The sequence below is a fragment of the Schistocerca serialis genome, chromosome 3 (genome assembly GCF_023864345.2).
Source record: "Schistocerca serialis cubense isolate TAMUIC-IGC-003099 chromosome 3, iqSchSeri2.2, whole genome shotgun sequence".
NCBI classification, from domain to species: Eukaryota; Metazoa; Arthropoda; class Insecta; order Orthoptera; family Acrididae; genus Schistocerca; species Schistocerca serialis.
In genome coordinates this window covers 940,321,084-940,347,704 of record NC_064640.1, presented here as the reverse complement: position 1 = coordinate 940,347,704, position 26,621 = coordinate 940,321,084, and the positions used below count along the sequence as shown (strand labels likewise).

Genomic DNA, 26,621 nt, shown 5'->3' with positions numbered 1-26,621 from the left:
AACCTGTTGATGCTACGTACTGATGTGCTTGATGCTAGTACTGTAGAGCAATGAGTCGCATGTCAACACAAGCACCGAAGTCAACATTACCTTCCTTCCATTGGGCCAACTGGCGGTGAATCGAGGAAGTACAGTACATACTGACGAAACTAAAATGAGCTCTAACATGGAAATCAAGCGTTTCCGGACACATGTCCACATAACATCTTTTTTTTTTATTTGTGTATGAGGAATGCTTCCTGAAAGTTTGGTCGTACCTTCTTGTAACACCCTGTATATAACATTCAGTCTCATCACAGAACCTTGTGCCTTTCAACCTTTGGTCGCTTATAGTTTTTTTAGTGTAGTAGTTTTAAGGATGAATTGCAAGAAATTTTTCACATTGAGTCAATTCTGTCAAAATGGATGTCGCGGTAAAGATCCCCGGCATAGTCATCGTGTGGCTTCTACAGCATCAGCGTGTAGATTTTAGCCCGAGGCTGGGTGTAGAGTTTGAGATCGCGTTGCGGCACGTAGAAACTCGGGGAAGAGGTGCTTTCTGGCCGAAGAATAAAAGGCGAGCGGCGGCGGCAGGGCAGGTGCTGGAGGGGAGAACCGGCCGTAGGAAAGCAGAGGCGGCGCTTTCGCTGGCCAGTCTCGGCGCTTAGTGCTCGCGATGAGGGCGACCAACGTGGCTCTGGCCGCGCTCTTGCTGGCCCAGCTGCTGGCGGCTCGCGCGCAGGACGGCGGGTTCGAGCTGCCCGTGCAGCTCATCGGTTTCCCCGTCATCATCTTCGCTGTGCGCGCCTCCAACTTCGTCAAGAAGCTCGCCTACTCGCTCAACCCACGTAAGTCACTCTGCGACTCCCCACTCGACTCTGCGTCGGGGGCGTCATTTGCTGCAACAACAAATCCGATCTACTCCAGGACACTATTCTCAAACCTTGTCGCTAAGCAAATACAGGCGAAATAGGTTTCGTCTTCTCCTTCGGAGCGGAAAGTTCTGAAATTGTGGAACGACTGGGTTGTTGTAATCGGGAAAATTTTAGACCATTCGAAAAGATAAAATAAGACCAGCGCAGTAGAAGTGGGTGAGTACGCAGTACCAATAATTTCTTCCCATCGTCATTTTATAAATAATAAGTTCCTTCGTACCACTGCTGCTCACACTCCCTTTCATTATTTTACTCGTGATTCTTGTCTAGCAAACATATATAAAGTCTCCAGAAACTGAACGGTAGATAGACGTTGTCTTGAAACCTGTCGAACAATTTGCGAGTTTAGTCTTATAGTCTCCTGTGGAAGAACTTTCCCTGTCGCTTGCCTATGATTGAGGAACTGCTGTGCGGTGAGGAATCCTTACCAGATAGGATAAATTGAGCATGTAGAGAAATTTCAAAGAAGAGCAGCACGTTTTGTATTATCGAGAAATAAGGGAGAGAGTGTCATTGGCATGGTACAGGATTTGGGGTGGATGTCATTAAAACAAAAAACATTGCGACGGAATCTTTTGACGAAGTTTCAATCAGCCGGCCACTGTGGCCGAGCGGTTCTAGGCGCTTCAGTCCCGAACCGTACTCCTGTTGCGGTCTCATGTTCGAATCCTGCCTCGGGCATGGATGTGTGTGATGTCCTTAGGTTAGTTAGGTTTAAGTAGTTCTAAGTCTAGGGGACTGATGACCTCAGATATTAAGTCCCATAGTGCTTATAGCCATTTGACCCATTTTTGAAATTTCAATCACCAGCTTTCTCCTCCGAATTCTAAAATATTTTGTTGAAGCCGATCTACATAGGGAGAAACGATCATCATAATGAAATAAAGGAAATCAGAGCTCGCACCGAAAGATATAGATGTTCGTTTTTTCCGCCCGCTGTTCGACATTGGAATAACAGAGAATTATTGTGACGATGGTTCAAATGGTTCAAATGGCTCTGAGCACTATGGGACTTAACTTCTAAGGTCATCAGTCCCCTAGAACTTAGAACTACTTAAGCCTAACTAACCTAAGGACATCACACACATCCATGCCCGAGGCAGGATTTGAACCTACGACCGTAGCGGTCGCGCGGATCCAGACTGTAGCGCCTAGAACCGCTCGGCCACCCCGGCCGGCGACGATGGTTCGATGAACCCTTTACCAGGCACTTAAGTGTGATTTGGCGAGATCCACGTAGATGTAGATGTAGATTTATCATTTTTTTATACAACTGACTCTATCATACAGTGGTATTCATTTGAGTAAGTTCCTTGCGCCATCCTTAGGTTACGTTAGTTCTACTTCATTATCACACTTTCCTTCAACGTCAACCGTGTTTATAACCTCTTCTGTAGACATCGTACAAGTTGACATTTGTCTTTCAGGGTCTAACGAAGTTTTAATGATACTAACTCCGTAATTATTGTGATAGGATTCCTCATTTCCTGAAATAACACAGGTGCATATTTTGTAATACTATCGATAATGAACTAACGTTAAATGTCGAAGCTGTCGTGCACCATTACTAATACAGAGCAATCACAGTCAGCACGATTCGACTGCCACCGTAAATCTCTCTCATTTCTGAAAGCAAGAATATCAACAAATAACCCGCAGTAGTTTTCTGTTCCTACAGTTTCATAGTGCTTGTTTAGCTGTAATACCATCAATGCGGTGCCTCTCGTGATCCCGATTTGAAGAATATGTAAAGTTGCAATCCCGCAGCTACTTTCTTATCTTAAATTCGTTACTTCCATACGGAAATCTATTTTTACATCTTTGCCTCAGAAGCCTGAAGATTGGGGTTCTTCTTAACTATGCGTTACATGAGAACTGGCTCAGAATTTCCTGTTCATATACAGGGTGTATCATAATTAATGGCGTAAACGCATACAGTTGAAAGTTCACGATACTAGAAGCAAAAAAGTCTCAGTAAACGTAGGGTCGAAAATGCATACCTTAAGAGCTACGGACAAGTTTTCATCTTCGATACTGCGAAACAAATCTCTTCTACTGCAAGTTATTTGCTTTCCATATTTTGGGAAGTAGTGGTATGGACCAAAAGAAGAAAAAAATGTCCAGCAAACATGTGCTCTAAAACGCATACCTAAAAAGTTACGAGCGCTTGATCATTAGAAGAGTTGTGTTTCAAAGTAGCTAATATGAACAAGTGGTCATAGCTCGTAAGGAATGGAGTTTAGGGCACATGTTTAACGGACTTTTTTTCTTGTTTTCGTCCACACTACCAGTTCCAAAAATGTGGAAAGCAAGGAACTTGCTGTAGAAGAGATTTGTTTCACATTATCGAAGATGAAAAATTGCTCGTAGCTCTTAATATATGCATTTTCGACCCCGTGTTTACTGAGACTTTTTTGCTTCTAGTATCGTGTACTTTCAACTGTATGCATTTACGTCATTAATTATGATACATCCTGTATTTATATTCATACCATTGTACTATAATGAAATGGAAGCTAAGCTCTTGTCATTCGTTTTTACTTGCCTTGATGGTGTACGTATTTCCCTTGAGGTCGCACAAAAGTCTTGGAAAATAAAACGTCTCTGTCCGTCTCGATATCGGCGTGAGGCTCACGCCAACTTTCCCTTCCTGTCGTAAAGTAAAAACTATTTTGTTCTTCCTCAATTTCGAAACTGAAGAAAGAAAAGACGTGTAAACCTTATACAAGAGACCTCAGTGAACCAATCTCAACACACTGTGTGGTGGAGAAAAACGACCGGATGAGAAGCAAATAAAACGATTGTTAAAAACCAACTGCCGAGTCACAACACTGATACACAGTTCCTCCACTGAGGTGACACGTTAGTCCTCAGAGCGAACAAACAAAAAGAAAGTTGGTTACACTCACTCTAAATAATCTGCAGTTTTTGCCACTGTTAAACTGATGACTGCTAAAGGTGGAATCGCTGATTAACGTAAGAAATATTTCAGAGCAATGCCCTATGCAAAAAGAAGGCGAAAAAATTGACGCAGTGTTTCGAAACAGAATCAGCCGAGAAACGTGTCTCACTAGTATGCACAAACACGCTGTGGGGTGACGAAAGTGGAGCGGGAAAGCTCGAAAGATGCAACGCTGACATCATATTGCTGTCGTAAGCTACAGAAACGGTCAGGAGAGAGTTAACTGCACGTATTGGGACGTCAACAGACTGAGCCATGAAATAAAGGGCCTGCAATGAGAACCTTCTAACAATTAAAACACGAAAGTGGGTTTACAAAAGGAATTATTATTTAATAAATGAGCAGTTTGCACACATTATCTAAATTCATTACAGTTCTACAACAGTAACTTTGATGCGAATATGAAAAGCATCTTCTTTTCTGAATTGTGGGAGATATACCGTGGCTTGGATCGAATCTACAGCTTCCAGAAAGATAATGAAATTGTAGATTTTTTAATTAGACATGGCGTGATCATTATTAGTCTCGAATCATCCGCAGAGCTGTATATCACACCAAAAATCATGGAGATAGTGAGCCTAATCGTGAGCGCTGTAGAATCAGTTATAAGTCAACTATGCACCCATTCTGTAGCACACTGGAGAACTGAGCATAATCATCGTCTTGTACAATAAAATCAAGGTTTAGGTGTTCTTGGCATTATCTTTCCCACAGAGGGTGGACAGCACATGGGAGTATCCCTTTGGTAATAAAAATGTACGCCTATCATTGCAGCATGTCTCTCAGTAGCAGACTATAGGGATATAACAAAAGCGTAAAGCGTAATTTAATGGCGGTTCGAGACATATTCAAACTGAAAGCTCCTGATCAGTAATCTGTCAGCTGACGCATTAGTACATATATTTTTAGACGATTCCACAGTTCACTAAGAAGTAAGATGCGATCTTCTTCCTTCATAATGAAAGGAAGTCTGTTGCCTTCTATCACAAAGCTATTAAGTCGTAATTAACCACAACTTCGACACCACATCATGCAACAAAGACAAAAGGAATCGTCTACTTTGTTTTGTCATACATACACTGTGAACCGAGACAAACGTCAGTCAGTCTAACATATAGCTACTTTGTTTTCGGTTGCATTAGATGTTGCTTTATTTAAACTCGCTTCTCAGTTTTCAGCTAAACTGACAGGAGCTGTAATCGCATATTACTTTACTGAAATTTTATCGCAGTATTAGAATGTTTGAGGATATGTTTACGAAGTCGAAAGATCAAAACCACAACACAAGGTGTGAAAAGAATCATAGTTTGCTCTGTGTACTATAGGAAATTTTTGTTCATCTGTTTCCTCACACACGTGTAAGCATTCATGCTCAAGTCCCAGCTTCGTCTGCTTCTAACCCTCAGTTAGCCCGAAAAAAAAGTACCCCGTCATCAAAACTACCTGCAGCCATTAGGGCGTTCCCAGCTGTTATAGCTCGAATGGTGCCATTTCGTAGGCCATAGCCTGTTTGCTAACTTATCTTTTTATTACAGTCTCACGGAACACTATACCCAGCTAAAAGTGTGCAAAACGAAATTGTGTCACATACACAAAGCAATCGGTACTGAGGGCCAAGCGAACTGGACACTGAGTAACTGCCGTTGTATGACTTCATCCAGAGTAAACCCGAACTCTGCTGCAAAAATTTCGGAAATTCTTCAGGAATATTTTCTGAGAAATTTGGTACAAATGACGCATAGTCTCTGGTGACACAGTACAGAGTAATTGCATTTCGGTTGCTTTCCTAGTCCCATTTATCTCTGTGTCTGTATTGCACTGGGCATATCTAGACGGTATGAGTCGTGTGTCTTGTTTAGAAACAAAATCGTTCCATTCACTCGCTTTACTTGCTGCTGACTACTGTATTGGCCACAAGTTTGCAAGCAGTACCGCTCGATTCTCCATCATGTTTGCTTTTCCGGCAGTGTTATTTTTACGTCAACAGTGATAAACAACAGTGTGGATAGGTCTGCCGATGTAGTATGTTGTTTCACTGAATGCGACGGAAAAGACACACGGTGACGCTACGCTCAGACATTCTTGCACATACGACAACCACATGACAGTATTTTTGCTTCTCATAGTTCTTGCGTTACTCTGTATTTTGTGTTGAACGTTCTGGTGATTGAAAAACTGCAGCCTTTTAGAGGGTCGTGGCCGTATTGTCACAGAAACATAGGTAACTGGGGTAACAAAACCGAATAAATCACAATTACATTATTACTCTATAGCGAGCCACTTGACATCATGAGTCTCTTATCACCAAAATTTTCATTGAAGATCCCCCGCACAGCTTCCTAAATTTTGTCCTTGCAGTTTGTGTTCACCCAGTAAAACTTCAGCTCAGAATTTCTGATATTTTGAAAGTATCCATCAGTTTCTGTTATAAACTACACAGTGGTAACAGGTATAATAGTTGCTCATGGATAAAAAACGAGAAGGCCTCCGCTTACAATGTGACACAGCGAGAGCTTGCTGGAATCTCCATGACGTCACGCTGCGAGGCGGCGTCTCACTTTCTCCGATTGCTCGCCGCGAGCAACACTCCGTGCCAGCTGCCTGGCGTCTGCGTCATTCCACTTTCTCCACATACGGTTCTGTTATGGCATCACTGGCTGTTTGCGTTCCTTAGAGTTCGAAGTTTCTGGCCGTCATATACAAACATGAGTGACGCACTGTGTCGTAACGACTATTAAGCAGTTACGAATCATAATGATACTTACGGAAGAAGGAAGGGAGTGCAAGGTTTAACATCTCGTTGACAACGAGGTCATTATGGACAGAGCCTGGATGGGAAATGGAGGAGAAACGAAACTGGTCCATGTTCTTTTCAAAGAAACTATCCCGACACTCGCCTCAGCCGACTTACGTTAACGAAGTAAAACCTATGATATGAATTGCCGTACGGGGTTTAACCACAGTCCTCCAGAATGCGGCTGCACTGTCTTAATAACTGTGCCACTTAATAAAAGACATATCGTCGTGATCCGTAATGGAAATCTCGAAACTAATGCTGAACCACTGATGATGAAAGAGAATACGTGGCTGTATTATCGTTTGGTTGTTGTTGAAAAGAGTATGACAAATAACATGAAGTGGGCCAACCATCGAGTTTCTTCCTGTGGTTAAAAATCTTTCGGAAGATCTAGCACGTCTGTTTATCAGCGAAATCATGCCAGCAGAGTTTTGAGCAGGCTTCAGGACTGAGAGTGTTTCGGACAGCGTTATTCTTGCTCTTATCAACAATTACTGCAATTATTCGAAGATTAATCTCTCTTGTTCACACACAAGTACACGACACAAATCTTGGTTGGCATGTTAAGTAACATGTAATTACAGACAATCAGAAAGTATCAAAAATACCTGAACATACTTTTGAGGGTAGACTCCTAAAACCAAAACGCCAACATGTGCAGTTCACAGAAATAGTTCACATTGTCATCACCTCAAAGAAACACATAAAATTTGTTCAAAATGTCCACCTATAACTTCTCAAAATGTATTAACTCGTTATATCGTGGACACTCAAATGGTGTCTGAAGTCTTCGTTGCTTTCAATAATATGTCGATAAGGGGCCACTATACTGTAAAGCCCATTATGTAAACCGATTCGTTTATGTGTCCCCATTGACGAAAGCACTGAAGGTGGGCAAACGTAAGGCTATAGAACAGGTCCTCTTTTATCTGTCGGTCTGTCAGGGATATCGATCTGTGCACCTTTAGATATGAGACTACAATATGTTAGAGCCACATTACACGATTAATTTTTCTCGCTGTCAGGAACTTAATCTGTGGAATCTATGGAAGAATTCGTCATCATTTGAAAATGAAACCCTTTGTTCTCCGCGGGTATATGCAGAGATCATTACGTCGGGGTGCAGAGTGCTTTCAGTAACGCCATTCGAGAAAGTTTCGTGAAATGAATTAAAGCTTCAGCTTGTCACTGACTCCTCTTACCTTCCAAACTCTAAGGCGGTTCTTCCATCGTTTTGTGAGACTACAGCATCCGAGAGTACTAACAATTGCGGGGACGTTGGCTTATCTACAGATTCAAAGTTGTTGCAGATAATGAGTTCCCTTACTTTGTACACAGCATTACAGGCGACCAGATTAAAATTGTGCAGAATTTTGGAAGGAAAGTCATGGAGTCCGCAACAAGTAGAAGCTTTGGGTCAGTTCGTAGAACATGTCGGATAGTGTAACTGGTAGCGCACTGTCTCCGAAGGCCATACGTTAATTAATAATCATAAATTTCACACGAAAATTTCTGTCAATAATGAGCATAATACGGAGCATTTCTGGATTTAATATGTTTCCGAGGCTTTTCCTTGTTTTTTTTAGTGCAGTCCATAAACTTGATCCAGCCATCCTATTTGTTCATCTGACATATCGCGCAGTGAGCTTACTAACAATATCGATGACATTACCACTTTCATTCTTTATCTGTTCTTATCGTTACACGTACATCGTTACTCACCAACGATAATGGATAGAAAATAGAAGCTAGAGACACATTTCGTCAAACCCAACACATCTGCAGCCTATAATGGTTTATGAAGTGCAGTAAGTCTGTGTGCGGAAGATAGATCTGTAATTCAAACCGAGTGTCTCTGTTAGTTTTACCATTGTGATTCCTCGCTTGGTTGAAATAGGACAGAGAACTAGATTCCCGTCCTGTTTTAATCTAGGTTAGTAAAGATGGAGCATTGACTCAGCTGTACTCGAATGGAAGATAGAGTGAGTCTATAATACGTCCATTCTGTCGCTGACGCGAAGTAGTACAAGGAAACGTAAATCATGATGTCGCTCAGGACGTCGTGTGGCCCATTCCACCTGAGTGCCATGACACGTTCTTAACCACTGCTCCGCTTCGCTCTGTTTTATGTTGTGTTTATTTGTATACCACATCTTAACATTTAAAGCCGAGTGTGCTTTTGCACGAGTTTCCTGGATTCTAAGAAGCTTATCATCCTCGGAGGGATCTCGTACTGATTCGTCAAGAAGCCACAATAAAATAAAGAGATGGCGTGGGTATTCTTTGACCCTGTGTGTGCACTTCGATTGCGGCAGAATTCTGTATCCATGTCTCCACTCTGTAGGCCACGTTACGGTGTGTGGCGGGTGGTACTTTTGGTATGACTATTTGTTTCCCGATTTCCTGTTCCATTCGCAAATGGCGCGTCGGAAGAACGATTTGTGGAACAGCTCTGTATGAACTCTAATTTCCCTGATTTTCTCATCCTGCTCATTCCGCGAAATGTGTGTATGAGGAAGTAATATATGCTGAGTTCACCACCATAACGCTCTCGCGCCATCTAAACGATCCGATGACGCATCGTCAATCCTTTGAAGTCTTCCTGCGTTTTGCTTGCGTAGCAGATTTCTTACAGACAACAGCATCGTCCGTTAATTGTCCGACAGAGCCTCTAACGTTATCCACTAGATGATTTATGTTTACTCTAAACAGTAACGGCGCTATAACACTCTCTTAAGGTCCTCTTCGAATGACCTTCACATCTATCTGTTTGTCCAGTCACAAATCTGGTCTGATACTCGGCAAGCTCGTATTTGGTTCATTAAACGACAGTGCCGATCTCTACTGAATACTTTCTGGAAGTCAAGCTACCAAGAATCAACTGGGTGCCACTTTCTACGGCGCTGTGGATATTACGGACGAACTGAGTGAGTTGAGTTTCGCAAGATCCCTGTTTGCGAAAGCCGTGTTGGTTTTTACGGAGGAGAGTTCCGTGCTCCTAACCTGTCTTAATGACTGCGCGTAAATCAGGTTCCTTAACTGTACAACAGATTGTTATCAGCGTTACATTCCTATAGTTATGTGCATCTATCCGACGATCCGTCTCGAAAACTGGAAGAGCCTGCATTCTTTTTTCCAATCGTTGGGTCCTTTCGCTGCTCCAGCGACCTACGACGAACAGCTGCCCGAAGGGGAACCACTTTTTCTCATGATTTCTATAGAATATCACAGGTATATCATCCGATTCGTCTCAGATGCCTTTCCAGTGTTGAGCAATTTTCATTGGTTTTCTATTACAGGAAGATGTTCCGCAGAAATGATTTCAGTAGTGGGAAAAAGACTGCAGACGTGTATGGGCTAAGATTGGTATTATTTTGAAGGCGTAATCACTGATTAAACACATGCAGTGGGTACATGACTTTGCAGCGTTAGCTTCTTTTATTTCATTTACCGGTAGAGCGCAAGAGCAGTCAGCAATAAACTGCTCATTCACTGCCTCTATGTATATCACTTCAAGGAAACTTGCGTCTGCCGGGGAACGTATTTCATGGTGTAAAAACAGTCGCCGGCCGCTGGTGGCCTAGCGGTTCTGGCGCTACAGTCTGGAACCGCGCGACCGCTACGGTCGCAGGTTCGAATCCTGCCTCGGGCATGGATGTGTGTGTTGTCCTTAGGTTAGTTAGGTTTAAGTAGTTCTAAGCTCTAGGGGACTTATGACCTCAGCAGTTGAGTCCCATAGTGCTCAGAGCCAAAAACAGTCATCGCTCGAATGTGGTACTTTACTCAACAGGAAATTCAATGTATCAGCGAAGGCCTATATGTAGCGAAAAATTGCGACGCTAATGGTATTATCGCTACCTTTGGCTTGACAGTATCCTCTATGCCCTGTGAAAAGAGTTGTCTCCGCGCCGTCACCTCGTTTTAACTGTTTTGAATGTCTTTCCTTTCCATATTGTCCACTGCTACTTAAACGTGGTGCTATATTTAGAGAGCACTTGCAGTTTCCAGAATGACAAACGGAAAATACAAATTCAAAAAAGTAGTAGAAAAACTATATATACGTACGAGAACATTACCACTCAGACGTTTTTGCAGTTTACCGGTTGTCACTTACGGAACCCACGGAGATACTGTTTCTTGTCGAAGAAACAAATCGTAAACTGTAATTCTTCTTGTACTGGTCACTAACTGCGTGTTACAGAGAACATGATCATACAATATGCAGTAAAACGCATTTTAATTGTTCTAACTTTACTAAAATTCTGTGACACTTTCCTCAATTCAAGGTCGAGATTTGTGCTCCGCCTACAGCTCAAATATCTATAATTGAGGAGTATATGGTTAACAAACCTCTCTCTCTGGCCATTAATGACAGCTTTCTAAAGTGTAGCCGCTACTAATCCAACCAGCGACCACCTGCTGTCCTTATAAGGCTGAGACAGGGCGAGGTGGTGCAGTGGTTAGCACACTGGACTCGCATTCGGGAAGACGACGGTTCAAATCCGCATCCGGTCATTCATATTTAGGTTATCAACGATTTCCCAAAATCGCTTCAGGCAAATACCGGATGGTTTCCTTGTAAGAGAACGGCCGATTTCCTACCCCATCCTTGAAACATTCCAAGCTTGTGCTTCGTTTCTAATGATCTCGGTGTCAAAAGGACGTTAAACCCTAATCTTCCTTCCTTCTTCATAAGGCTGAGAGGTCGCTGCTCTATTTCTGTCACCATGAAAAATCTTCCATGATCTAGAGACTGAGTCTCCGCTCTCCGTTTGGCAATCAGGCCCATTATTTACGACGGACAATTATTTAACAGACGTATTTCGGCTCCTATAAATATTGAGAATATTGTAAGTTTAGTAGCTATCGTGGGTGCGGGTGATACAGGATTACGCGGTTAAACCCGCTTTCCGTCTTATATAGTAGTGAGTCTCGGAGACGTTGAAGCAGATGTTTATGACTTCCTGAGCCCAACTGTGTGTTTTGATGTCATTGGATACAAATGTAGTAGCTCCATGATCCATTCTAGCTTTACTTTCGACTACCTTTCTTAGTAATCCGATGAGCGACAGACACTTTCTTACGTTGCTCTGTTCGTTATTTCCACTACGAGTTGAATAATGTTAATGAATCCTCGTTAACAATGTATCTGCTTCTGTCTTGTCTTAAAAGAAAGAAATATCACTAACAAAACCGATTTATGGCCCCGAAGCAAAAGTTTTTGAAAATTATTAATGATTTTTTATTCGGAATCTTGTGAATACAAGTTGTTAGGATTCGGGTGCAGAGTAGAAGACTGGGGCAGGAACGTGGAACGGTCCACAGCCTCACTGAGAGGGCGTGGCCACCAAGCGACAGCCGGACACGGTGGTCTCCGAGGCCGCTGTGTGGTGAAAGGCTGCCCTACAAACCAGTTCAAGTTTTACTTCTATCCGTTTAACCAGCAACGTTCCTCCCTTTCATGATCAGTTAAGCCATCCATCTGATTTTATTCTCTTTGATTGTAGCTTTATCCCGATTGGTCTTTGTCGAGATGATGTCAGACTATTACAGATAGCTCTGACGAGCAGTAAAAGTCAACTACAACGTCAGATTTTTTTAAAGGGAATTAGGTCGTGGTCCGAGGCATTCTTCTCTACCTAACGTTTCGGTCTGCTGAGCTTGTTGTAGATTCATATTGTTGCTCAGAGAAATATATTGAGGTGACTAAAGTCATGGGATAGCTATATGCACATATCCAGTATTTATAAAAGGGCAATCATTGGCGGAGCAGTCGTTTGTACTCAGTTGATACAGGTCAAAAGGTTAGCGACATGCTTCTGACCACACGACGGGAATAGCAGTTAGAGCTAGACCCATAGGACACTGCATTTTGGAGATCGTTAGCGAATTCAATATTTCGAGATCCACAGTGTCGAGAGTGTGCCGAGAATATCAGACTTCAGGCATTACCTCTCACCACAGACAACGCGGGGCCGACGGTTGGTTGGTTGGTTGGTTGGGGTTGAAGGGACCAAACACCGAGGTCATCAGTCCCTTGTTTCAAACGTGGTCCTTTCCGATAATGTGACATCTCAGAAAAGTCAGAACGATAAAAGGGGAAAGGCTAAAAATTTAAAGGGCAGTCATGTTGTCAATGGTAAAAACAAAATGAGGTAAGTTAGCAAGAGAGCGAACCCAACGCTATGCTAGAGGCAAGAAATATCCCACCTCTGAAGCAGCAGAGGCAAGACCACCTGCGACTTAAAAGGTGCAACCACTAGAATGTAGAAGTGCGTATGGGAAAAGGAGACTAACCAATCCTTAAAAAAAAAGAAATGATAAAAACAGAGTAAAAGGGGAAGAAAAGAGGATCTCTGCCAGGGAGGGGAGCAGGGAATCTCCAAACACGGCTTACAGTGGGAGATACCCCAACACTCACCGGCAGGGCCCACGGCCTTCAGTTAACAACGGAGAGCAGCAGCGTTTGCGTGAAGTTGTCACTGCTGACAAACAAGCAACACTGCGCGAAATAACAGCAGAAATCACTGTGGGACGTACGACGAACGTATCCGTTAGGACAAAACGGCGAAATATGACGCTCATGGGCTGTGGCAACAGACGACCGACGCGAGTGCCTCACGACACCGCCTGCGGCGCCTGTCCTGGACTCTTGAGCATACCGGTTTGACTCTAGAGGACTGGAAAAGCTTGGGCTCGTCAGATGAGTACCAATTTCAGTTGATAAAAGCTGATGGTAACGTTCGAGTGTGGCGTTGGCCCCACGAAGCCGTGGACCCAGCTTGTCAAAAAGGTACTGTGAAAGTTGGTGGTAGCTCCATAATGGTGTGGGCTGTATTTACATGGAATGGACTGTGTCATTGAGTGGAAATGGTTGTGCTCGGCTCCTTGGAGACCATTTGCAGCCATTCATGGACTTCATTTTCCCACATAACGACGGAATTTTTATGGATCACAATGTGCCTTGTCATCAGGCCACAGTTGTTCGCGAGTGGTTTGATGAACGTTCTGGACAGTTAGAGCGAACGATTTGGCCACCCAGATCGACCGACATGAATCCCATCGAAAATTTACGCGACATAATCGAGTGGTCAGTTCTTGCGCAAAATCCTGCACCGACAACACTTCCGCAATTATGGACAGCTATAGAGGCGACACGGCTCAATATTTCTGCATGGGACTTCCAGCGACATGTTGAGTCCATGCTACGTTGAGTTGCTGCACTACTCTGGGGAAAAGGAGGTCCGACACTATATTAGGAGATTTCTCACGACTTTTGTGACATCAGTGTATGCTTGGGCCACGGCCTAATACTGATAAAACAAAAATTACTATATGTTTTACCGTTCATCCTGTATCGTGTGAATGTCAAAGTTCGTGGTCCCAGTATAACAAGTATCATATTGTCAGTGCAGCAGATGTCCATAGACAGCACAAAGCTGGCGTATTTGAAGCACCGAATTTAATTCTATGTGATAATATTAGCAAAATTTCTTATCAATCTGAACCGAAAGACCAATCTAATCAAAAATAACTCTCTTGAAATTCAGCTTCTGTTATGGTGGTAGCCTTTAAATCGGCCGCGGTCCGCTAGTATACGTCGGACCCGCGTGTCGCCACTGTCAGTGATTGCAGACTGAGCGCCGCCAAACGGCAGGTCTAGAGAGACTTCCTAACACTCGCACCAGTTTTACAGCCGACTTTGCTAGCGATGGTTCACTGACAAATTACGTTATCATTTGCCGAGACGATAGCCTTCAGCTACGTCATTTGCTACGACCTAGCAAGGCGCCATTATCATTTGCTATTTATCTTGTGATGCATGTACCGTCAGACCGATGTTTACCAATTATGGATTAAAGTTAAGCATTCCAGAAGCTACGTACTTTTTTTACTAGACTCAACTCCTTTAACTGTTCCAGACCTCACGCCAGCCTGCGTGAGCTTAAACGCGTGCCTTTCGGCTCACTCATAGTGGCTTGGCTGTCTTGCCAAGTCACAACAGATTACGTTTTGATGCAACGCGTCATCATCATGTCCTCAGTCTTCCTGAGACAATTTCATTGTCATGTAGACGCTCTGAGTGATAAGCATGTAGAGCACGTTACGACTGCTCATTAAATGTAAAAGTGCTGCTCTGGTCTTCAGACATTTAAGCACAAAGTAATTTGCGCGTTATCCGAAGATAATAAGATTACGGTTGTTTGCACCCACTTCTTCATCGAGCATTACTGAGATGTAGATGTTGCTGGTTAAAACTTTTGGCAAGTACCATAAAGATCATCGTATCGTACACGGAATTCGTGGAGCTCAAAATATTACGGTACTTTTTGTATCTGCTCGGCATTACAACGCCGCAGAAGCCTGCTGTCGGCATAATTGTAAGCACTGTAGCTGGCAGTGGCTCGGCTGCGGAAGCCAGGGAGGTGGATCCCGGAAACAAAAGACGTGCGGTCAGTCAACGCGGGAGCCGCGAGTCACAGCTTGCCTTAGAGACGGGCACGGAGAAAAGCACTAACGCGACCAGCACGATCACTGAACAACCAGCCCGCTGAACCGAAAGCACTGCGCAGTGCGAAAGACAGGTCGGAGGCGGTCGATGTTGGCGTTCGAACTGACGGGCCCGTCTTATCTCCGCCGGCAAGTCAAGACTTGCGTCAGCGGTTCCGCCCATACAACACTTTGTGTGCGTTGTCCAGGACGTGATGTTGATGATGACAAGCTTTTGTAATGCTCGACATTAAGGTCTCTTTCGCCCGACGTCCGTGACAGCTTGCCGCTCTGTTCTGTCGCGAGTCGCACACCAGCTCATCTGCGTCCGTAACGATGTCTGCTGGCGAGGACACTAAAGAAGTATTACACAAACTTCATATCATGTGTAAATTCATTGAATAAAGTATCTGATCCTTGATACACGAATAGTTTTTTAGCCTGTAACGTAGGTTGGTCTGTCAGACATAGGAATAACAGCAGTCCCTTGGATAACTTAAAAATGCATTTGAAATCGGATGGTTGTTGCTAAAGCAATATTTTCTCCATTTTCACATTAACAATGTGATAACTGCAATGAAAACCTCAACATCTGTGTCTGTGGGCTTTTTGACTGGCATACAGCTGAGTCATATTGGTGAGATGGAAGTGGCGAACAATTATTATGGACAGTATGGACATAATTTGTGACATTACTCATTTATAATGAAAATGATGATGAAAAGTCAGAACATTTATACCTTTTACGTTGCTTCAGCTTATGCATTTATATTCTGCAAAGCGTTGTAGAAGAAAGTTCGTTTATACACTCCTGGAAATTGAAATAAGAACACCGTGAATTCATTGTCCCAGGAAGGGGAAACTTTATTGACACATTCCTGGGGTCAGATACCTCACATGATCACACTGACAGAACCACAGGCACATAGACACAGGCAACAGAGCATGCACAATGTCGGCACTAGTACAGTGTATATCCACCTTTCGCAGCAATGCAGGCTGCTATTCTCCCATGGAGACGATCGTAGAGATGCTGGATGTAGTCCTGTGGAACGGCTTGCCATGCCATTTCCACCTGGCGCCTCAGTTGGACCAGCGTTCGTGCTGGACGTGCAGACCGCGTGAGACGACGCTTCATCCAGTCCCAAACATGCTCAATGGGGGACAGATCCGGAGATCTTACTGGTCAGGGTAGTTGACTTACACCTTCTAGAGCACGTTGGGTGGCACGGGATACATGCGGACGTGCATTGTCCTGTTGGAACTGCAAGTTCCCTTGCCGGTCTAGGAATGGTAGAACGATGGGTTCGATGACGGTTTGGATGTACCGTGCACTATTCAGTGTCCCCTCGACGATCACCAGTGGTGTACGGCCAGTGTAGGAGATCGCTCCCCACACCATGATGCCCGGTGTTGGCCCTGTGTGCCTTGGTCGTATGCAGTCCTGATTGTGGCGCTCACCTGCACGGCGCCAAACACGCATACGACCATCATTGGCACCAAGGCAGAAGCGACTCTCATCGCTGAAGACGACACGTCTCCATTCGTCCCTCCATTCACGCCTGTCGCGACACCACTGGAGGCGGGCTGCACGATGTTGGGGCGTGAGCGGAAGACGGCCTAACGGTGTGCGGGACCGTAGCCCAGCTTCATGGAGACGGTTGCGAATGGTCCTCGCCGATACCCCAGGAGCAACAGTGTCCCTAATTTGCTGGGAAGTGGCGGTGCGGTCCCCTACGGCACTGCGTAGGATCCTACGGTCTTGGCGTGCATCCGTGCGTCGCTGCGGTCCGGTCCCAGGTCGACGGGCACGTGCACCTTCCGCCGACCACTGGCGACAACATCGATGTACTGTGGAGACCTCACGCCCCACGTGTTGAGCAATTCGGCGGTACGTCCACCCGGCCTCCCGCATGCCCACTATACGCCCTCGCTCAAAGTCCGTCAACTGCACATACGGTTCACGTCCACGCTGTCGCGGCAAGCTACCAGTGTTAAAGACTGCGATGGAGCTCCGTATGCCACGGCAAACTGGCTGACACTGACGGCGGCGGTGCACAAATGCTACGCAGCTAGCGCCATTCGACGGCCAACACCGCGGTTGCTGGTGTGTCCGCTGTGCCGTGCGTGTGATCATTGCTTGTACAGCCCTCTCGCAGTGTCCGGAGCAAGTATGGTGGGTCTGACACACCGGTGTCAATGTGTTCTTTTTTCCATTTCCAGGAGTGTATTTACTGCCCCTTGAAGAAGTGTAGAATAACTGATTATATTCCCCTGTCCGAGAAGTTGGTCTAATTTTACAATCCAAACCATAACAAATTGGTATTTCAGGGTTTACCAGATACTACACGGTAGCCCAAGAAATAACAGCAAAAACAGAGACTTTCCAAACGCTTTCATGTGATGAAAGATACTAGCAATGCCGTGTAAATCACTGGAGAATAATACAGATGTATATGCTAACGTCACATAGGGTTTCATTATCGATAAAATATTGTTCTTTTCAATGTTTCATGTTGCAAGAACTCTGGATAAAGACTGTCGGCACAGAAATAGGTAAAAGTGATGTAGTGTAAAGCTGACAGAGACAAACTATTCAAAATATATCTTCATATTCATAAATTCAAAGATGTTCATATGACTACAAAGACTGATTAGATTACGGCTGACGTTGTTTTCATGCTTTGTTTTCATGCTCTGTCTTCTTGTAACAAAACAGAAACAGCATCATCGCGCAAGTAATAACATTCTCTCCAATTTTTATCTAATCGGTGCAGTATTTCATACCTATTTGGTGATTGGAAACGTATTTGCACACACTTCGTGCATGTATTGTGTGCATCAAAATAACACTAAATATTAAATAAAGTGTTGTCTGAAATTGTTATCTTTCCTAGCTATGATGGAGAATTTCATTTGTGGTAGGCATTACATCGTGGGTGTTGAGACCATCCTGGAAGTGGTAGATGAAGATCCGACCATAAATACCCGCCGTATAAGTGCCGCAGTAGAGGTTCCTCAATCAACTGGATGGCGCTTCTTCGGAGACAGCAGTTCCACCCATTTCTCCTGCAGAAGGTACAGGAGCTGACACCTGTAGACTGCTCTAAGCGTCAGAATTTTTGTCAGTGATCACTCGAGCACCATGCTGCTGATCGTCGGGTCCTGCTTACCCATGAGAATCCCCCTATCAATGCGGTTATCATGAACGCTGGTAACATGCACGTGTGGGTGTATGAGAATCCTCGCGTAACTAAAATAAACGTTTTTCTGTAAACATTTAGTGTCATATAGTGTACAATCAGTTATTCGGACCACAGTGTCTGACTGACAGGGTGTATCGACAGTTTTTGGAGCATGAACTGTGTGGTCTGCTTCACGATGTCTCACTCGTTACACGAATCAGCTTATGGTTTATACACGACAGTGCCCCTCAACATTTCAGTCGGGAGGCAGAAGTTAACTGCACACACTTCGTGGGAGTGTAATGTATGCGTCAAAATAACACTAAATGTTAAATAAAGTGTGGTCTGAAATTGTTTCCTGTCCGAGCTGTGATTCAGAATATGATTTGTAACAGGCATTACATCATCAGTGTTGCTTATTCTGATTACTGGGTAGGTCGTGCAGGACTAGTTGCTTGGCCTGCCAGGTCTCCAGATCTTAAAGCCCTGGACTTCTAGCTTTGGGACCTTCTCAAGGAGTTCGTGTATGTTGTTGCAACTGAGAATGCAGCACAACTACAGCATCGAACTGGAAATGACGGTGCAACTATGCACACTTAGAGGATAGAAGCGTGCAACATTCCAATAGCAGTAAGACGTCGAGCACGTTACTGCCTTAACCTATACAGACGTAATTTAGAACATGTTTAGGGGGAAATGTACGGTACGTAGATGTGTCGAATTTCGGGTGCTTACGCTGCGTTGCTGTCTGAGAAGAATTGCTTTTGAGTTGTTTGTGTCGCACTTGTGAGCCCTACTCTACTGCATGTCTTGGAAATAAAGCAATTTCTGACAAAACTGTATTTAACATTTTAGTCTTATTTTGATACATACATTCCATCCACAAAGCGTGTACAGTTACTTTTGACACACACTATATACATACGAAACTTCAGTCATCAGACAGACACATACATGGTGTACTGGGTATGTGCAGATGTTTTTATATGTGGTACCTTAATGCAGGGCGGCGCACGAAATGTGTTACCAATTGTTTCTTTCACACTTTACGATTCAATTAGATATCCCACTGGGATCTCTACAGCAGTACCAGCAGATCATGGAAAAATAAATGAGTTACGAAATGACGTGTAATTCACGATACTGCCGTTAGGAGACTAGTAAGCAGCAATGGCTGACAATGGAAGACTGACGACACAGCAACGATCGGCAATTGTGTTACTTTTTCATGAAACGAAAAGCCCTGTTGTGACTCAGAGGCATTTTCGACAACAGTTTAGCACACGATGGGTCTCTTGCAAGAAGACCATCCACAGGTTGTACGATAATTTGTACAGGAAGGAACAGTATTGGAAGCGAAGCGACCTCGGCCTAAGCCTGTTTGTTCGCCGGAGAATATTGAAGCTGTACGAGTTGCTGTACAGAGAAGTCCCGGGAAATCGTGTAGAAAGACAGCAGTGCAACTGGGAATATCCAGACGCTCCATTCAACGCATTCTTAAAAGTGACCTCCATATATACCCATACAAGATGATCTGTGCACAGAAGCTCACTGAAGAACACAAGCAGCACAGACTACTGTTTGCTCAGTGGGTGGAGAATAAGGAAGAAACTCTCAACAACGTTTGGTTTTCAAACGAGGCGCGTCTTCATTTAGACGGTGTGGTTAACAAACAAAATGTACGCTTTTGGGCCACTGAAAACCCCCGAGTGCTTCATGAACGACAACATTATGCTCCGAGGATTACAGGGTGGGCAGCAATTTCCAGTCACGGACTTACTGGACCCTTTTTCTTTGAGGAAACTGTGAACAGCGAGCGTTATTTGATCATCCTTCGCAATAGCTTCATTCCACAGCTTCTTGCTATTACCTGCCGTTCAACACGCAGTGGTTCATGCAAGATGGAGCAAGGCCACATACTGCAAACAGTGTGTTGGGGTTTCTACACGAGCATTTCGACGTGCGGATCACTTCACTCAGCCGGCCGCGGTGGTCTCGCGGTTCTAGGCGCGCAGTCCGGAACCGCGCGACTGCTACGGTCGCAGGTTCGAATCCTGCCTCGGGCATGGATGTGTGTGATGTCCTTAGGTTAGTTAGGTTTAAGTTCTAGGGGGCTGATGACCACAGCTGTTAAGTCCCATAGTGCTCAGAGCCATTTGAACCATTTAATCACTAACTTCAGTATTCTTTCCGAGGAAGTTAGGAAACGAAATGGTGGATATATTGAGCACGTGCTGATTTAGAACAGATCACCATGGACGGCTCTTCATTGTAGTATGTGTTCCTTTCAGATTGTATTGACAATAAAGTTTATATTCAAAAACAAAATGGTAACACATTTCGTGCGCCACCCTGTATGTATATACATCAGTGTGTTGTTTGTGTGTTTTTTTCCTCTGTATCGAACAGTCTTCCCACAGACACATCACAAACTTTATGACCTTATGTTTTTTACACAGTAGTAACTGCACCACTAGGTGGACTACGCCTGTCAGTACAAACTAATCATGTTAAAACCACGCATCCACTCTACAAGGCCTGAACTGCTGATAAGGGGAAGATATGCATTAATGGCTTGCTCTTGCCAAATGTACTTGGACGCACTAACCAACCTAAAAACATGTGAATTGTAGTAGCTATAATTATTAGTCTGCAAATGATGCAGCTATTGATGTAATGTTGTTCCGTACACCATCGTCAATCACCAACAAAAATAACTGCACTTATAGCAGTTATACCCTGTAAATACATGGAATTTCGTTGAAATGGAACGCAGTTCAGAAGAATTACTGGTAAAATATGAGAATTTTCTTGGCATTCTCGTCACTGAACGTTTATAAATAATACACAGGCAGTTCTAGTCATTTTGTCCTGGAGACGGTAATACAGCCTTTTCATTAAGTTCACCAATATGCAACTGCAAAATACACAGTGCATATTGCCGCTTGTACATGTATCTCCGAGCAGAGCAGCTAGCTGTAAGGTATCCTAAATCATCATTCGTCCCTGTAGATTAAATAATCCCACACGGAATTATATTATCCAGCGATGAATTGTGTTTGTACCTTTCGTCCAAATGTGCCATGCAGCCAGTGGCACTTACTATTACCAAACAACGTATGAATTATAGCAGTAGCTATTTTTCAGGCGCATAACAAATTAGCCGAATCCCATTACTCAGGGAAGTGTTGGATTTATTTTTTTCTATAAGTAAGTCTAAAAGATGTTGAATAGTCGTTAGAAGCAGGATCATTTCCTTTGGGACAGCGGCCATAGGAGGTCATCGTAAACCAAAAACCAGAGCACGGTGAGAGCCTGAGGCAGCTGTACAGTATTACAAAAATATTTTCCGAGGAAGCTTAACGTGAGCCAGGAAGTTCAGTGCATTTGCGATAACAAGTAAACATTCACAAAGGTGGTTCAAAAATGGTTCAAATGGTTCTGAGCACTATGGGACTTAACATCTGTGGTCATCAGTCCCCTAGAACTTAGAACTATTTAAATCTAACTAACCTAAGGACATCACACACATCCATGCCCGAGGCAGGATTCGAACCTGCGACCGTAGCAGTCGCGCGGCACAAAGGTGGCGCAAAAACTTCTCGGTTTACTTGTCGCGTCAAATCTGGGTAAAATTCCCGGCTTTCGACGAAATGCTCGATCGCCTTCGTCAGGAGAAAAGCCACGAGTGAGCTTTTCCTTCACCCAGATTTGTCAAGACAAATAAACCGAGTATCTTTCATACAAGGATGTCGACGCGAGCAATTACGATTTCATTAACAAATGATAATACATTTTATTCAAAGAAGGAGAAATGCGACCCACAATATGTTAAAAACGGTTTTATTTAACAGTCAGTACAGCAAAGCTACCAGTTTATGATTCACATTTCAGATTTATCCTGATTACGTGGTAACCTGGCATTTACGAGGTATAGGGACCTCACAGTTTCTTTTGGCGCGTGGAGACTATTTATCCCCGAATTAACGAATTTTTCCGTAATCAGGATCCAGCTGAAGATGGATTATGCATGATCCCGAAATCAGTCATTTTTTGGAATTTCCGATCCTACGCACTTAAATTGCTACTGTTGTTCGGCATGCAGCTGAGAGGCGGTGGCGATCACGACAGTCTTTCTCATGTGCAACACAGGGCGGCCATGAGCGGGTGGCCTTGCTCCGGTTCTACCTGACAGTCGCTTACGAAATTATCCGCGTCTCCACTCACCGCGAGAACGAGAGGCAATCGATAATTCGTACTTCACTAGAGTCTCTACATTTACGATAGCTCGTTTCTTAACTTTCATGGAATCAGAGGTAGTAGAAGTTTAGAATTAAATTACAGTTTTTTTTTTTAATTTATTGGCTTTCAGTTCGTGCCCATACAGCCATCTCAGCAGTGGAAAGATGATACGACAGCATTTGTTTTGACAACGCAGAATATACAGTACTTTGAAGTTGTACTTTGGTGCGGTGTTACATATGCTTAAGACTAGTCATGGGCAGTCGATAACGCGAATTTATTGTTAGTAATAACGGTGCGAAGATAAGGACGACACAGACCTGGCCCCTGTGCGGAGAAAATCTCCGACCCGGCCGAGAATCGAAACCAGGCATCTTCAGTTAAGACTCTGCCGCACTGACCCTGTAGCTACCAAGGAGGTATTGTCAACTGCAGCTGCTTTGTTATCTAAGTGAAGATGATATATTGAGAAGAACTTATTCACTTACATGTAACTTTAATTTATGGGAAAGTTAGTACCTTATCGGTAAAACATACTAAAATTTTTGGACTCTATGGTGCTGAACTGCAATAACTGCAGATGATAGTAATGCTGTAAGAACCAGCCATATATTTGCCTACATGTGGGTAGCTTGTTTGGTCGTAATAGCGAACTCAAAACCTGTCAGATAGTACCCAACTATATATCAGAAAAATGGAACACCAAGCTGGATTGTTTTTCAGACATTTGTTAGTAAACGATTCAGTTCCATGATTTTAATCTCTGTATTCCATGCACTTACATCCTATATGGATAATGCATACCCAAACAGAATCGACAGGCGTTAATTACAATAAATCCAGGTTTATATCTGTTTGTGACTCTGTCCTCAGCAAACGTCTACGACGTATTCATCTTGACTCCATGGAGAATAAACGTACAGTCTCTAAACAGATGGAGATGTAGTTGATTAACTTAATTCATCATTAGCATAGGCACATGAGAACTTGGTACATGTGTCAAATACGTCTTCTGTTTTCAAGTACGGATACGACACAGGATAAGAATTGAGGAGCAAATATTTGAGTCCAATAGCAACTAATAATTTACCATAGAAGAATAGCGCAGTGTCGTTATCCTGTGCAATATTGTCCGCAGATCTATCTCTAACGACCTCGTCGGTTGACGGAGCGTTAAACCCTAAGACTTTAATTGTTCTTGTTTCATCTACTAACACGAATAAGATAATATTCATTTGATGGTCCCGCCCAACTCTCCCTTAGAAAGTATTTTTATCAATACTTTTCTTAGAGAGTATCACCAGTCGAACTATAGAACGACACATCTTACAGCATGTGAATGACATTCATTGAGAGCATGCACAAGAAAGCTGGAATCTTTCTTTTTCTTGAGAATGCAGGCTTTCTCGGCTAATCTCGATGGTAAAATCTTCTCGGGTTGACAGCCGAGTCAATGCGTCGTTTTCTGGCCACGTTTCAGCAAGTTTCTTACTTGCCATCCTCAGGCGAAGATGGCAAATAAGAAACTTGCTGAAACGTGACGGAGAACGACGCATTGACTCGGCTGCTAACCCGAGAAGACTTTTATCATCTTTATTTTTTAGTCTATTTCTTCTTTCATCCTGAGACAGTCTAGTAGTTATAGTGCTACCTGATTGACCTATATATAATTTGCCACACAGATTGCAGTAAATTCTATAAATTCCAGTCTGTCCTTAAGGTGTAATTATATCTTTAGTGTTGAACAGAAGATGGGGAACAGTATTCCTAGTGTAAAAAGCTGGAGCATATTTCCTGGATTTTAGTTTACTGGCCAGAACCTGTGACGTCTTTCCCACATACAGCCGGAGTGTCCATTTGTTATCATTGTGATTTTGTGCGGTCTGAGGAGGATAAAAGAGAACTGTTATCCTCTGTCTCTTCCTTTTGCTGAGTATGTTGTCAATCAGTGTAGGACTATAACCATTACTCTAACGCTGTTTCTATCATTATTTTCAATTCATATTCAAAATCTGGGTTAGTTTGGGGTACAGGTAATAGGCGGTGCACTCCTGGAGTGGAAGGCTGCTTGTTTATGTGTTACGGGATGCTGGAAACTGGAGGGTATTATTGTGTCTGTTGAGGTTGCGTTGCTGTGCAACTTAAATAAACGCTATTGGCTAATGAAGTCAGTGGTGAGGTCCAAAAAGTTAATAGACTCCTCCAAATTCCTTAGTAAATTTGATTTTACTGTGATATTAATTCAAATGTTTAAAAAATTAATTTAATTATCAGTTTGTCCATATGACATAGCAGCCTGTGCCATTAATCACTTGTAGAATATTTGTATTTTGTGCACTGTCTTAGTTTTAACATTTGAATATTTAGGTATTACATCATGTTTGTGTTTTGTATCGCTACAGTCATAAAATGTCACATATCTCTGTACAGAATTCTTTGTACAGCTACGAATTCTGGATGAAGTTGTGTGGGCTATCTGTTTAGCATTAACTTATCTGACGATGGCCTAATAAGCTGAAGCCAGTTCGTAACGAACTAATAAATATTATTCAGGAACATTAATACATTGTAACAAAGTTTTTAATATGTCTATGTTCGTCCAAGAACCGACGAAATATTCCATAAAAACTATATTTATTATATGTCGACACTTCCTTCACTCTGACTAGTTAAACGGTGAAACTGTCTGTCTACAACAAGACATAGAGACTGTTTTGATTCTGGCTAAAAATTTCTTACCCTTGCTGTTAGTGTCCCCATGACATATCAAAAGTCTTCGTTTCGTCTGCTGGGAAAGGGAACAAGTTTTGTATCCATGCCAGGATATCTTCAGCAGAAGTCGGCATCCTCAAAGCTCGCCAGGAAAAACCTCCTGGATCTCCTGCATGAAAAGTCCATACGCTACGGATTTTCAGGTCTAATCCAATCAACCAAAAATCTATTTCCGTAGTAAATGAATAAGGAATTGGAAATTAGGGTATCCAGCGAAACACATGAAAGCAAGGGTCGAATGGTTTACTCGAAGATGAATGAACACTGTGGTTGCTTCATAGACCGATGAAAGTAGTAACATTAAATAAAATTCAGTACAGAGAACATCGGTCCTGGTGGTCTAGTAGTAAAACACATGCCTAGAAACCGATTTCGTGTAATCGAATGTCGGTCGGAGCATGAAAATTTTCAATCTGCCTTTAATCTAACTTCAGTGTTTCAGTGGTTTACAGTCACCAAGAGCGACATGTGGTTTAGCTTACGCGTTGAAGTACAGATACCTCTTCCCCGGTTGGATAAATAGAGTAAATCAAGTTGCCTAGGTGGTTTGGAAGACTTGGACGTCGTCATTGAGCCACTCGAAATTAGTAGAGGAAATAGAAGTTATACGAACCTAACCCCGTAAAAAATCATTGAAATAATAAAATAAAATGTTGGAGGACAAGTTCTAAAATGGTGCTTAATGGTGTGAGCATGTTGGATGAGTGCATTTTTTCCCGCAATTTTAGGACAATTTGTAGGTCTGCTACGTTTGAAGTGGTGAACTGAATCTCATCCACAGTGACGAATTTGCCCACAGGGTAAACTGGATTCTTTTTAAAAGGTCCAAAAGTGTTCAATAATTAGAATACTCATTGGGTTTTTGAGAGATTTCAATAAATATAGAACTACTATTGCACAGAGCTATGCCATAGTTAAATCTTCTTCTTATATGTTCCATGTTCCTTTTTGTGATATGATCTGGCGTCAGCTATTTCATACATCTTCACTCACCGACCTTTCAGTGCTATACGGTATTTTGCACACAATGGATGTTTTCGCCAGTGGTTGCAGTTCTTCTACGTCCTTCGAATGAATTGCCTTTAAGAGAAGTACGCAAAGTTTGGAAGCGGCCATTCCTTTTTTAGACTGTTAAAAGTGAACGACCGAACTATTTATCAACCATTATCAAGTTTGGATGACTTTCTGTTGACCACAAACTGTCAGAGACGAATATCTAGTTCTTCCATATAAACTAAACACTGACAAAACAAAAACTT

General features: G+C 43.1%; 1 protein-coding gene across 1 annotated transcript in view; it reads left to right on the top strand.

Annotated features, from left to right (window-relative positions):
* Nucleotides 1-624: 624 nt before the first annotated feature.
* Nucleotides 625-26,621, top strand: part of LOC126471268 (uncharacterized) — a 53,059-nt gene continuing 27,062 nt past the window's right edge. The window contains exon 1 of the mRNA XM_050099387.1: nt 625-827. Coding sequence (XP_049955344.1) covers nt 656-827 — 172 coding nt within the window. The 5' untranslated portion in view covers nt 625-655. The remainder of the gene's footprint in view (nt 828-26,621) is intronic.